Genomic DNA, 15,488 nt, shown 5'->3' with positions numbered 1-15,488 from the left:
TCGGGAAACTTCCGGGTTCTGAACTGGTTGAAGTTCCATGTGAGGGCGCTAACGAGCGAGTGCAGAATGAATGGACGTCTATGGAGCTATACACCTCAAAATCCACTTTTCTTAGGATATTTTTTTTTTTCTAGTAATTTGAATTCTGAATTCGAAAAGGAAGGCAAAAAAAAATACACACTGCTGGCTGTTAGATTTTTTGTAAAGTCGCCTTTCTGTTCTAAAAAGCTTTTGAAAATGTAATTGACGTCATGCACATCGTACGACCAGAGCTACTACTTTACGGCAAGCTCTGGTCACTTACTTTTTTCTCTCAGGGCATGGACAACACAGCTGACAGGTTAGGCTCTTCCTGTCAATACACATGCTAGAAAGAATTTTGGCTTGCTAATGTTGTTGCTAATGTTGCTAATGCTCTGACATTCTGATTACGCTTCGGATGCCATCAAGCAAGAGCTCTGGTCGTATCAGTCCTTCACTAACCAATCAGCATTCATTAGCAGAATGCTAGCGTGTTATAGGCAACAACGACTCACCCTGTAAGAAATCAAAAGGACATAAGTACTCGTTCATTCAACTTTCGACCTATAACCCATGTTGAACATGCAAAAACTACAATCAAATCGGAGATTTCTCAACGACAATCAGGCAAAAGAGACAAATTTAGCCGTTTAGCTCCATAGATTCCCATTCAACATGCACTTGCTCGCGATCACTCCCAGTGGAACTCTGGTGGGACTGCAACCAAATTCGGTACAATGGGGCTTAATAGGGAGTGGCAAGGCTCTCCTTAAACAGGCTCTGGTAAAGCTAATGATTGGCCTGTAAGCCATTGTGTATTCATTTAATGCGGCACGGAACACAACATGGTGTCAGAAGTAGTGAACCGCTGAACATTTTCGCCTGGTGTGAGGGTGAATTGCCTGTGGATAGCCTGCTTGGACAGCTAGTTTACAACCATCGTTGCTAGCATGCGCTAACGCTGCAGTGAGTACGAGGACAGACTGTTTTGACGATGCAATCATTCACTCCACCGTCACCGTTGCCCCTGACGGGAAACCTTGCAGAAAATTGGCAAAAATGGGAGCAAAGATTGCGCCTCTCTCTTGGCTAGTGGACTTAAAGGTGACATGACATGCTGTTTTTGGATGCTTTTATATAGGCCTTAGTTGTCCCCTAATACTGTATCTGAAGTCTCTTTCCAGAAATCCAGCTACAAGTAGTCCCACAATCAGCTTTCCTCAGAACGCGCTGTTTCTGTGTTAGCTTTAAATGCTAATGAGGAAGAGAGGGGCGGTAACATACGCTAATGTTTACAGGATGTATCGCAATGGCTCGTTGCCCCCGTTGCTGTAAGATGCCTCGAATTTAGCCATTCTCATCTGATCACCCTGGTTTGCAGAGGTGCAAACTCAGTCATTTCAATGTGGAGAAAGGCGGATATCGCGAGCCATAACACCAACAGCAGAACGGTTATCCAAATAACAAAGAAGTGTACAACACTCGCGTTACAGCGTTTGTATTCACACACACACTTGATGCCATTTATCTTTACATTAGCAACAGTAACTCAGCTGTTAGCTGCAGAGCTAATGTTAAAGCCACATTCTAAGGGTAGCAAGCTAGGTAACCATATACAGTAAAGCAACAAAATGATATAGCGCTAGTTAACTTACTTGTCCAAGGTTTGTAGCTTGACCAAAGAGATTTAGTAATGATCCAGAATTTAATTTCAGCAAGGCCAGCTTTGAGTTGGCTCAAGTTGAGGAAATGTTTGGCGCAGACATACAACACTTTGAGAAGTTGTGTCGGCGCATTTCCAGCGACAATACAATTAAGATACGGGTTGTGCAGAGGCTCGGAAGAAGGAACAAAAAAAAAAAGATGTGTGCTTGCATTTGTATATGCAAGCACTGAGCAACTGCTTTGTTTGTTTGCTCGCCATGATGCCTCTCCAGGAAAAACCGATATCGCACTCGCCCTTGCACGGTGGTAGCTCAGTTTCTCATGGGCGGGCCAGATGATCTGGTCGGGCAAAGCAGAGAGAGGGGAGGTAACCTTCCCCCTATCTACGTCACTAGGGGGAGATTTTCAAACAGCGCAATTGAGCCTTCATTTTGTCAAAGGCGGAGAAGAACACGCAGGACTTGGTTTACACTTATCGAAAATTCTAGCCACTGGGGGACCAAAGGCAGGCTAGGGGAACTCATATTAATGTTAAATAACCTCATAAAATGACGTTTTCATGTCATGTCACCTTTAATGATAAAGCAGAGGGTCGGAAAATAGCCGTGTCGCTACACTGCATTGGTGAGGATGCGTTGGAGATCTACAACACGCTGGAAATGACCTATGAAGATGCCAACAACAAAACAATGGACGAGGTAATTAAAAGCCTTTGAAGATGACTGTGCACCACGTAAGAACACTGTTTTTGAAAGGCACCAATTCTGGGCACATCATTGTCATAAACATACTGCTATAGACAAGTTTGTCACGGAATTGAGACGGAGAGCATGCGTTCAAAGAGACTGAGGATTTAATGCTCAGGGACAAAATTGTGTTCAGTGTTTCGATGCTCGTCTCAGGGAGAAACTTAACTATCTCAGACTTATCTCTAACCAAAGCCATCGACATATGCCGCACCAAGGAAGTTACACAAGCTCAGGCCTAACAGTGCGTGTCCACTGCAGCGACGCGATGCGAGCGACAACAAGTTTTCCATTCATTTTCTATGGAGTCAGGCGAATCGCTTGCGTGGTGCATTGTGGGTAGCGACGCGACGCGATTCAAGCGATTCGAGTTGAGATTTTCTCAACTTTATGCTAATGAGGAGCGATTTTCGCTAGCGATGGCCAATCGGAGTGTTTTCTTGTTTCTCGTAACGTAGAAACCATGGTAAACATTTCTAGCTTTCTAGGTTTCAAACTGGAGGAGAAACTAATTGTTTGTGTGGCTGCTTACCCAGTCCTGTACGATACATATCTGTATTCGTACAGAGATGTTAATACAAAAAAACGATGCATGGCGCAAGGTTTGCCGAAGTTGTGGGTGCTTGTACTTTCAAATTCAGTTTAGTCACATTACGTAACTTCGTTCTGTCCTAACTAGTTAGCTAGCCGGGCTGAAACTCCCCATCGTATCGGCAGATTAGCAGAGATTGAGGAATATAGAGTAAAACGTTTTTTTTACATATGTCAACGTGTATGTCTACAGTATTAAACAGTTTTATATTTTGTAAACAAGTTGTATTTTGATCGATGTTGCAACTACGTAAACCCAAGTCTGCACACTTGGCCATGACAACTACAACAGTGACTTTAGAGAACTACATTCTACATTAATCTGTTTGAAACGCCCCCGAGCGTGGTGAACTGTGGGAAGGCAAGCGATGGCAAGCGATTCGCGTCGCTGCAGTGGACACGCACTGTAAGTCATGGCGGCTAGTGCACAGAGCAAGAGGTGCTTGCAATAAAGAAACGCCAGACATCCGAGATTGCGCGCAAGCCCGACCAGTGAACAGCGGGTGAAGACATGCGACAGATGTGGCAAAATGCACAAGCAAAGGAACTGTCCCACATTCAATGTGGAATGTAGAAAATGCGGCATGAGAAAAACATTTTGCAGCCGTTTGCCAATCAGCACCTGATGTTGCACCCATTGATACAGAAAGCATGGGTATGGATGCACTGTTCATTGGTGCGGTTACACGAGCACAGGCTCGCTCTTAAGACACTGGGTGGCGCACAACGCTCCCCTAGCCGGAGACATTTGAAAACGCCGGGTACGCGTAGTAGTGTGGATGGGGTCCCCGGAGCTTTTCAGATACGATGACGCTCAGTTGCCATGGCACTGGGGTAGCTTGCGCTCTAGAGGTTATAACGTTAAGATGGAAAGTGAAAGAAATATGCTGCTCTGTCTCTATAACTTATTTATAAGTTAGTGTAACTGTTTTTTGCATGACAGTTTTTTTTACCTCAAAACAAGTGTCGCGGGCATGTAAACAGAGCAGCATGGCGGGAGGGAGGGGCAGAAATGGCGTAACCATGACAATGATTGTCATGGGTCCGTGTTAGTGTGGACGGCAAACATTTGGAAAACGATATGAAAAAGCTAGTGTAGACGGAGATCGTTTTCAATTTGAATACGCATATTTGTATTTACCCGGGCTAGTGTGGACGGGGCTTAATACTGCGTATTCGGACACTGAAAACGGAGCTTCGTAGTGTGGATGGGGTCCACGGAGCTTTTCAGATACGATGACGTTCAGTTCCCATGGCATTGGGGGTAGCTTTTGCTCTATAGCTATAATGTCAAGATGAACATGGAAGGTGAAAGAAATATGCTGCTCCATCTCTATAATTTATTTACCAGTTTAGTTAGTGTACTTTAGGTACAAGTACTATCACTTAATAGATACGCGTTACTCCTACGCAGAAGGCAAGCGTTGTCCTCGGTGTGCCTGAACGATAGGGGGACAAGGCAGAGAAGACGGTTTAAACCAAACATAGAGCGGCGATTCTGGGGGAGACCTGGCTGAACAGCTAGCTGGTGGGACAATTTTAAACACCAAATAGTATTGCCAGAGGAGTATGTAAACAGGCAACCGTGGCGGGAGGGAGGGGCAGTAAACTGTAAGTGTAAATGTAAAGTGAAAATAACAAAACCAGTCAGTATGATGACTTGAGTGAATATCATTCATGTCCTACTAAAACAGCGGCCACGCGAAAGGGAATGAGGAAACTGTTTCCTCTACTAAAAAATACAATGCGAGTCACGTGAAAAAAGGATCCAAAGACTCGTAGAAAGACCGAGTCGGGAAATGAACGAATCGTTTGTTTCCTCTAGCTACAGAGCCTATGCAGGTCACATGAAAAATTATCCAAAGACTTGTAAATGAACAAATAATTTCTGTTTACTTGGGGGAGCCTATGCAACAGTCTCGATGCATGGCCACGAAAAAATAAACAAATCACTCTTTTAGAGGACTCATTACTCCCGAGTACTTGTAAGGATTCATTCAAAATGAACGAATCGTTCACGAACGACACATCACTAGTAGCCGCAACTCTACACATGGCAGATTATTTTCTTCTTAAAAATCTTGATTTTATTTGGGGACAATGACATCCCTTACAAAAAAGAAGTATATTTTAAGTTTATTTTGTAAGTATACTTGGTATAAAAAGTTTACTATTATTATGTTACTTAAAGTATACTAGCAGTGTACTTATTTATATACTATTTTTGTACTAAGTAAACTGAATTGGACCACTTTTTAGGTCATTTAGTACACTTTAAAGTACACTTAGTGTATTTCAAGGTTTATTTTTGAATACTGTAAAGTAGCCTGTGTAGTACACTTTCAGTTCATGAAGTATACTTCCTAAAGAGCCTCAAAGTATACTTTGCAATACTTTCAAGTGCACTTTCAATTAATGTAAGTACCTCAAGAAGTAAACTTAATAAATGTAATTTCACTATGACTTGCTAATAAATTAAAATGTTTAGGGGACCCTCAGACGCCTCAGATCAGATCTTGCGTCACATGGCGAGAACGGGGGCCCTCACAAAGTCACACTGCAGATTCTGAAGGAAGCTACTTACTGCATAGGCATCAACATTTTACGAATCCAGCTCTACTGGTGAAACGTAACAGTCATTTAATTCATGGTTACAATGGTAAACCAGCACAACAATGACAATTACCACGCAACAAAACACTACATTCTAAGCAGACACATTTAAAAAACAAAATTCATGAAGTTACATTTGTATTTCGAACGAACAGCAAACTTGTCAGCAATTTTTTACACTATTTACCGCCTTGCATCATCGGAATTGACTAGCTAATGAGCCACACTATCTTCATTATTTCATGTTGTTATTTTGTTCTTCAGTCTAACAGTATAACCTTCAAATTGTCAAGTAGCTTTTTTCTTTTTTTTTCCATTAATACTCCAATTGATAATTATTAGTATAAGAGTATAGTTGAGGGGCAGTTCTATGGGCGTATGTGAAACCCTCTGTGACATGCTTGCGTGTAAAAAGGGCTATACAAATACATTTGATTTGATTTGAAGAGTATAGGGCTTCAGAATGTTTTGGCAGTAATTAAGGTTACAGCTTCAGTAACAAAAAAAAGATTCAATGTGCAATGCATAATAGATTTTCATAGACATGAATAATTAGAATGAGATGGATCTAAAAAATGTAACCTGTAATGTACTGTAATTAATTAAGCACTGACGTTTGACCAATGACAGCCGGGGATGCTACTGTACCAGAGTGGGAACTAGTAAGTGACAGGTGTCCGGCACACCCGGCACGCCCTCTTGATTTGTCGCCCATTTTGTCAAAATTCACAAAGACTGTAGACCAGGGGTTTTCAAAGTGTAAGACAGTGAGCCTCCCTTGAGAGAAAATCAAGTCACCGGGGCCTCCCCCATTTTAACAAAGTAATAGAATTATTTTTGGGGGGTATTTCACACTGTTGCTTAAGGTCTCCGAATAGGGTATGTAACATTGGTTGGGCTGAAAATGTCCCGGGTGCTTTTCTATGCGCCCTGATGCACCCTGTGAAATAGCCCCAGAATAAAAAGAGAGGGTTTCTTCTTTCTATGGTATGCCCAGTGCCACCGCTCCCGCCACGCTGCGCGTAGGGCACCGAGTGCTGAGGGGGCACCAAAAAGCCTAATGAAAAATCATCATCATAATAATTATAATGCAGATATTATTTTAGTATAGAAATAGTATGCTCTTTTTAGGCATGCATATCACAAAACAGCCAGAACAAGAGATGTATTTAATTGCTGAAGAAAGTAACGATGGTGCCCCCCCCCCCCCAAAAAAAAAAAAAAAAAAAAAAACTTTATCATGTACCAAAAATACATGGCACTCCTTTCCCTGCAGAGAAGTTTTGAGCACATTATCTTATCAAAGATATCAGACGAATAGGCTAACCTTGCCACCCAGTTCATGACCTCCATGTGTTTCACCAACGGAGAGCTGATTTAGGCGAGAAACAGGAGGACTTCCTCACGCAAGTCACACAGGTGGGTGAGGACCTTGCCCCGGGACAACCAGGGGACTTCAGAGTGCAGGAGCAGAGGCGATGAGAAGGGCGCACCCGAACCTAAGACCTAGGCAACGTTTTGATGTGAGGTGAGCGAGCGAATTTTTTTGCATTAATTTCAGTGCAAAATTGTTTTTTTTAGCTTTATGTACCCAAGCCTAATATGGACATTAAGTTGGACTCATATTCTTATATTTTCCGGAAAATACAACCCAAATGTTTACTTAAAATTTTAAGGGCTTTTGAGAAAACATATTTTTCCCACCCTTGCAGGAACCTAGATTTATGAAGTGACAGATCTTTCTTTTTTTTACCTGGCTTTTTCAGTTCCTTTTGGCATCTTTTTCCCCTTCTATTTTATTCTTCTCTTATCAGCTTAATCTAGCTAACTCCCTCCACAACAATAATGATGGTTTATTGTCTCCATGGCAAACACTTGGTAGGCTACAGGCACTTGTGTCATTCGGTGTGTGAAAAAAAACTAAGAGAAAGCAGGCGATTTTATAAGAGGGCAGAGCGGGCCACTGTGAATTCTCCCGAATCTCCATGTGAATTCTCCCGATTCTCCCGATGGCCTGAAAACTATTAATAAACAAGCAATATTTTGGGGGGTGCTATCGGGGTGCTTTGGTCTTTCTTGGGGGTGCTGAAGCACCTGCTAGCACCTCCCTAGCGCTGCCGGTTTCACCGATGCTGTGGGGCTTACCCGCCTTTGCAATAGGCCTACGTAATGCAACAAGATATGATGCCTCAGTTAGGGTTAGCCTCTTTGCAGACGACACATTGTGGCTTTTGAACATTGGATGGCCCTATCCAAGAAAATCCCAACTTTATATATATCTAGTCATATTTTCTGAACTTTCTGATGGGTTCAGACATTTTCATCGATTTTCTAAGTTGCTGTCACTGCTAGCTAAAGATATTTCGTGTAAATTATACTTCACATACTGTCCGGACTGAGAGAGGGATTAAATGACATACAATCTGTATATTCCATACATCTACCAAATTATTATTTTCCAGAAAGCATATATGTTTTAATTTTTTTCAATAATTAAATATATATATTTGCCGCCTCCCCTGAAACTCTTTGGCGCGCCTCCCCTAAAACTCTTTGGCGCCCCCCAGGGGAGGCACGCTGTAGACTAATGACAGCGGAAGTATGACAATACAATCAAGTGCTTGTGGCTACTGTGTGTAATAAAGTGGGGAATGTGATTCTTGACATGGCTGGTGGTAGCAACATTTTGAATAAGGTAGATTATTTATTTTCTCCTCCGTTTTCTTAGTTTTTGTTGTAAGAAAAATTTGAAGTAACATGACTTGGGACACACCGTCCGAAAACACAAAGGGAGGCAAGAGCTAATTTATCATAGACTGCATTATCGTGTTCAAGTAACATTATATAACTCAGTAAAACTCAATAATTAGTATGAATTACACTCTGAAAGCAACATAACAAGAAAATTCACAAAAAATTACATTTGTATGCAAAAACACTCACATACCAGGTCAGCAGAAACTGCAGTTGTGATAAGGGCATATGGTCCATTCACCAGTCCTCCACACACTACTAGCATACCTTGAAGAAGAAAATGTTATTATGTTGACATGATTTACTTACTGAGGGAGCTTTTTAATTAAGTAATTGAAAATGTGTGGTATCCATACCATGAATGACTATATTAACTGAAGGAAAAGAAAAAAAAAAACATTGAATTACCAATAGTGGGTCCCAGGCCGAACTCACTGATCATTGAGAAGCCGTAAAGCTGAAGTAAACACAAAGTGGCAGTATTCATTTAGTCCATAGGGTATACCATTCAGGAGGAATGGGAGATGTGCAAGATGGAAAGAGAATAGAGTCACTTACTGTGGGAGCAGCCAGGAATAACATTACTGCACAGGTGGTGGCTCTCTTACCCATCTTATCAGAGATAACCCCAGCCAAGATTCCACCTGTGAACACACACCCGTGGTACCCCAAAAAAGAAAACAAAAAAGAAAGACACTACTTTAGCGGAGTTAAAGAAAGTGTTATGTATTGAGATTATAGTATATAACTACACAAATCAAATATAGTATTCAACACTAGAAGCGCCAAGCTATTTTCCCATACTTATAGCGCCGTAAGGGTCAAATTGGCCCGTGAGTTCACAGGCAGGGACATTGTTACTGACACGTGCTTGCTCTCCCGTTTATCCTGCCCTCAAATGTTTGCTCATTCAACAATAAATTGTACTGTGGCTTGTGTGTTTACATCAATAAAAAATGCAAAAACTTTAAGCTAGTTTCTAATTAGGCTACTGGTCATTGCTGGTGGAGCTTATGACTGTCGTGTTCACCCTTGTAGTTTGATTCTCTTGAGTCTTTGATAGTGGTTGGCCGCCATCGGCGTTAACGTGCTGCGTTAACGTGACACTCTTATCAGGCAATAAAACAAATATCACCGTTAATCTATTCTCAAAGTTGGGTTTGGAGCTGGGTCTATACTACGCAAGCTATGATGACTTTCACCTTGATATTTTAGCATGGATGTATACCTAGCCGATTTGCAATGTAGGGGGCAAGAACAAGTCATTGAACCTGTGTGTATGCCTTGTGTATGAAATTATCACATCAAACGTGATGTGCTAACATGGATGCAGCTATGAAGCCGCCTGGTTTGCTTCAAGGAAAATGTATTTTTAAGAAGCTTCCAATGGAATCCTTGACAAGACTAAGGTTGTTTGCACCTTGTGCTAACGGAATTTGTTTACTGTAGGAGTTCTTCCAGTCTCAAATACCAACTAAAAGCAAAGCATCCCATAGCTAATACAGAAGATGCCGGGCCAAGCACTGATGCAGCACAGGGGAAGAGACATCGTCAAACTACTATGTTTGAGTGCAACCGAGGCAAACCCGTCAGCACAGTTCTATCAGCCAAGCTAACTAATCTAATAAACAGTTAATAAACACAAGTACATTTTATTTAACATAATTAATTTTAATCACCAATTATCATAGTAGAACAGCTTTCTCAAGCAGTTTGTGATGCATTTTGGAAACAGGAGATGAGCCCCTGGTCTAATGCGCCAGCTGGCTTGAGAAACCCATTCTTAAAAACTTACTTTTAGTCATATTCTGAATGCCTTCGGCGGAATTCAAATGAGCCATTTTAATATAGATTAATGCCAAGATTACAGTGAGATTAATCTAGATTAAAAAAATTAATATATTTCCACCACTAGTCTTGGATCTCTTTGTACGGACCCCCCAAAAAAGTAAAAATTCTATAGCCTACATCTAGTCCAGTAACAGAGAAATCGCATTAAAGTTCGCTTTCATAGAACTAGCGCTGCAACTATCGATTATTTTAATAATTGATTAATCTGTCGATTCTTTTTTTAATTAATCGATGAATCAGATAAAAAACAAAAAAGCATTAATTTCCAACCCTTTATTCAAAAACAGAACTGACAGTGCACAAACAGGCACACAATTTTGAAAACGTTATTAAAGGGGCGATTGACTGGGTTTTTGGGGTATTTCACACTGTTCCTTAAGGTCTCCAAATAGGGTATGTAACATTGGTTGGGTTGAAAATGGCCCGGGTGCTCTTCCATGCCCCCTGACAGATCCTCTGAAATGTTCCCGGGAAAAAACACTAGCTTTTCTCCTGTTATGGTATGCTCATTAATATTTATTTAAGCTGCGCGCTGATTGGTTGGTTTTCAACGAGTGAAGCTGGGGAGCAAAAACGCAAAACCGCCAACAGCAGCACTCACTGAAACACCGAAGGTGGAGACTTGAAATAAAACGCGCAAATAAATATATTATGTCTACACAACACTGTTTTCAACAGATTGACTACATATCATTTGAAATTATAACATTACTTTTTTCCAACTTCTGTTGTTGAAGAAAACTGGATTGACTTGGGTGGGTACAACGTTAGGCTTAGCAACCAAACCGTATCGTGATTCAACTTGGCTTCAGTTAGCTAGCTAGCTCTAGATATCTTGCTGAAAAATAACCTGACAAAGATCTGTACAAACGTGCATCGTTAATTGTAGATTTACATGACATATGTTATTTATTTGAATGAAACACAGTCAGGAACATGAAACAACGTTAGCCCCATTGCCAATAAACTAGGTTAAATTATCACACATTCTACCTATGCTCTTGCGTTAGCAAGCTAAACTAGTTTACATGCCTACTACAGTCTAGGTGTTACTAGTAACAGTAACTAGCAATGCTAACGTATCTTGTATCTAGCACCTGCCTTTCTCCAGTTCTTTCAAATAGATTATCTAGACAGGCGTTAGCCAGACTGCTGTTCGTTTTCTGGCTATTTTTTCGGAAGCTTTCCTTCTAATGCCGACAACAGCTAGTCTAGCTAGAGTCATTTGATATGTGTAGAAACTTATTTAGCATTCTACCTATGCTATATATAGGACACGTTAGCATTGCTAATAACTGTTAGCACAACATCATACTGTCCTTACAGCTTGCGGTTGCAATGGGCATACGGTCGGAACAGCACCTCTTTCCAGGTTCAGCTTCCTAGCAAATCCTGCTTGAAATTGTCCAAGGTTATCAAAACTGTCTTGGGTGAAATGTTCAGAGCAAATGAATGATTGAGTGTCGAACTTCGCCGGGATCTTCTCAGACAACAGCAGCCATGCCTTCCGAATGTTTGGCTCCTTTGGAAGACTGTGAGTGTTGGCCTTCCCTGTACAGCCTGGAACACAGCATTTACGACCGTGGTCCATTTTCAATATCCTTGTTATAATTCAAAACGTTCTTCTTTGTAATTCCTTATAAGTAGCCTACACAGAGCAGCGCGCAGCTAAACTAGTATCGGAGATAGACGCTACCTTGGGCTGGTCTGGATGTACATTTTGGGGTGACAAAGATACAGACCAGAGCCAAAAAGGGCAGTGGCTTTGTTGAAAAGCTAGCGTTTTACAGCCACATTTTTTCGTTTTGAGATTTGCATAGGAAAGAGGTGTCAATGGACTTTGATATTCACTGTATGTTCATTTTACCCACTGAACTGTCGTTATTCAACTATGACAAGGCAAAATCGGTTTTGCAATCAATCGCCCCTTTAAGATTAGCGTGGATTTAATGCTATTTTCCAAGAGGAGCAATGTATTTGAGTTTTGTTAAAAACTTTTGAAAATTGAAAGGTTGTAGAAGTAGGCCAGACTTTATTTGAATAATCTGGTGTATATTTACGATTCTTTGACAACATTTTGAAAAAAGTTAAGATTTGCAGGGATTAAGCTATTTTCAAAGATTAGTGATTTTCTATCATTTTATTTGAAAATTAATTGAAAAGGAAAGGCTGTTGAAGCATACCAGACGTTGTCTAAATGATTCACAATGGTATGGGTTTTTTTTTCACCCGGTCCCTAACGCGATGCTGCACAGTAGCGTCTTCCGAATGTGAGATGAATGTCGAATATTAAACTAACTCCACCTTGGTCAATTAACACACAATTTATTTAGTGTGAAATGCTTCCACACCTTGGATGACTTAGGTCGTACTGATTTCTCTGCCTCCTCCATGTGTTTTAGAACAACGTTACTCAACAACGTCTCTCCGACGGTCTTTCCTATAGCCTACATCTCCACGACTTATTGAGTGGTGTAATAATCGCGCGACACAACAAATCGATAATTCAATTTGTCACCAACTCTTAATAATCAATTTGTATTGATTCGTTGTTGCAGCCCTACTTAGAACCAAACAAAGTGTTGGTTCCCTTAGATCCAGACAATTTTATTTACCACTGGAATTGTCCTGTGAGGCTACATTTGCCCCAGTGTGTCTTGTATTAATTGTGTTTTGTTTAGTGCTGTCAAACGATTAAAATATTTAATCGCGATTAATCACATTAATGTCATAGTTAACTCGCGATTAATCACAATTAATCGCACATTTTAATCTATTCTCAATGTCCCTTGATTTCTTTTTGTCACATTCTTTTTTTCAAATTGTAATGCTCTTATCAACATGGAAAAGTGGTTCGGATTGCTTCGTGCCAATATTTTTTTTATTGAAAACAACATTGCAATCGCCTGGCTTTGACGAGGGGGCGGAGAATTCGCATCAGCTGTGTGCTTGGCCATCAAGTGGTATTTCAGACTGGACGTGCTGCGATGATAGCTCAGTTTACAACGACAAAACACACAGATCACTGGTCTTGTCAATGGAACCATTTGGCAACTTTTTAAAAGTAAACTCTCCATTCAGAATCTTATTGGCATCCATTTCGGCATCTCGCACTCGCCATCCACTCAAAACGTAACGTTAGCCTACTACAAGAGAATGTCTAATATCCGTAAACGGGCTCTGCTACTACTCTTTAGCCGGCTCGCAAGCCAAACAAGTGTTTGTTTCTCTTTAGCCGGCTGTGTTTGTGGCGCGCCTGTTGTTTTGTTTCCGGTCTAGCTAGATCCGGTGTGGTGTTGTTGTTTTTCTAAAGTCGGTAATTGTTGCAACAGCATGTGAAAAAAACTACAAAGTCTGCAAGGCCAAAAAGAGCGTTAATCGCGCGATAAGAAAATTGACGCCGTTAATTTGGGTTTGCGTTAACGCCGTTAATAACGCGTTAAACTGACAGCACTAGTTTTGTTGTTGTGAACTGAGCTATCATCGCAGCATGTCGAGTCTGAAATACCACTTGATGGCCAAGCACACAACTGATGCGAATTCTACGCCCCCACGTCAAAGCCAGGCAATTGCAATGTTGTTAAAAAAAAAAATAAAAATAAATAAATTATATATATATATATATATATATATATATATATATATGACAGTAAGAAACTATACCCTCTGGTGGCTCTATGTTGCACAGGCCTTTTTGTTCATGGAGTGTTACCAGATTCTATGCTCTCTGTTGTGCTAGTACCAGTGATAAAAGATAAAGTGGGGAAGCTAAACAGCTCTGATAATTACAGGCCAATAGCTTTGGCCAGTGTCATGTCCAAAGTGCTGGAGACAGTTCTACTGAGTAGACTTGAGAGGTATGTCCTGTCTACTGACCACCAATTTGGTTTTAAAAGAAAGCATGGTACTGATTTATGTATTTTTGCACTAAAGGAAATTTTAGATAAATATAATAGGCAAAATTCCACAATGTTCATGTGTTTTATTGATGCTTCTAGAGCTTTTGATCGTGTTAATCATGGGAAATTGTTTTTAAAATTGTCTAAAAGTGGGGTTCCTGGTTTTTTAATTAGAATCTTGGTCTATTGGTACTCGCATCAGGCAATGAGGGTGAGATGGGGGAGTGTAACATCTGATCCCTTCCATGTTACCAATGGTGTTCGCCAGGGCGGAATTTTGTCTCCTTTTCTTTTTAATATGTATATGAATGACTTGTCTTTGATTTTAAATGCATCTGGTACAGGCAGTAGGATTGGGGACTCACTCATTAACCACCTTATGTACGCAGATGATCTGGTCATCTTTAGCCCATATAGTGCTGGTCTACAACAGCTTCTGAGAGTATGCACACAGTATGGTGATGATTTTGACATAAAATACAACGCAAAAAAGAGTAAGATCATGATTGTCAGAAGCAGAGGAGACAGACAGTCAACCTTCCCTGACTTCTATCTGTCTGGCACTGCACTTAGTGTGTGCAGTGAAATTACATACTTGGGCCATATTATGTCTAATGACCTGTCGGATGACAAAGATATCTATAGGCAGCGTCGGAAGCTGTATGCACAAGCGAACATGCTCTGCCGTAAGTTTAGTATGTGCTCTGTACCTGTGAAAATCTCACTCTTTAGAGCGTATTGTACGCCGCTGTATACTGCCCACCTGTGGTGTCGTTATAAACAAGGCAGCATTAGAAAGCTTACAGTGGCCTATAATGATAGCATGAGGCTACTGCTGAGAGCTCCAAGAAGCTCCAGTGCAAGCCAAATGTTTGTAAGTGTTGGGGTCCCTACCTGCTCTGCTGTGTTACGTGGCCTGATGTATGGATTTATGTGTAGGGCATCTGAGTCTGAAAATAACCTAATTGCAGTTTTGGCCAACCCTCTATGCAGTTCGGTCAGATTTTCTTCCAGACTGTGGAACCATTGGCGATCATGTCTGTATGCTTGGCACTGAATATTGTGAAAGGCTGTGTATTTTTTACTCTGTGTTTGTGTATTTGTTTATGTTGTTTGTATTGATATGGATCCCCCTGGGTCTGAAATAAATAAAGAATTATTATATATATATATATATATATATATATATATATATATATATATATATATATGAGCAAGCCGATCCACTTTTCCATGTTGATAAGAGCATTAAAATGAAAATGAAAATTATGGGACAAAAAGAAGGGACATTTAGAATAGATAAAAATGTGCGATTAGTTGCAATTAATTGCGAGTAAACTATGACATT

At 40.7% G+C, this 15,488-nt stretch overlaps 1 protein-coding gene across 5 annotated transcripts in view; it reads right to left on the bottom strand.

Annotated features, from left to right (window-relative positions):
• slc37a1 (solute carrier family 37 member 1) overlaps positions 1–15,488 on the bottom strand; it is a 125,884-nt gene that overhangs the window by 28,393 nt on the left and 82,003 nt on the right. For 4 of the 5 annotated variants that reach the window (XM_084688154.1, XM_084688155.1, XM_084688157.1 and 1 more), the window contains 3 exons: positions 8,949–9,034; positions 8,799–8,847; positions 8,584–8,657 (listed from right to left, as the gene is read on the bottom strand). In XM_084688154.1, the coding sequence (XP_084544280.1) occupies positions 8,584–8,657; positions 8,799–8,847; positions 8,949–9,034 (209 nt within the window). Of the gene's footprint in view, positions 1–8,579; positions 8,658–8,798; positions 8,848–8,948; positions 9,035–15,488 lie in introns of all 5 variants that reach the window. The other variant, XR_014741553.1, reaches the window with a different exon arrangement.

The sequence above is a fragment of the Hypomesus nipponensis genome, chromosome 23 (genome assembly GCF_054491055.1).
Source record: "Hypomesus nipponensis isolate SF chromosome 23, ASM5449105v1, whole genome shotgun sequence".
Taxonomy (NCBI): Eukaryota; Metazoa; Chordata; class Actinopteri; order Osmeriformes; family Osmeridae; genus Hypomesus; species Hypomesus nipponensis.
This window is presented reverse-complemented; position numbering and strand designations above follow the sequence as displayed.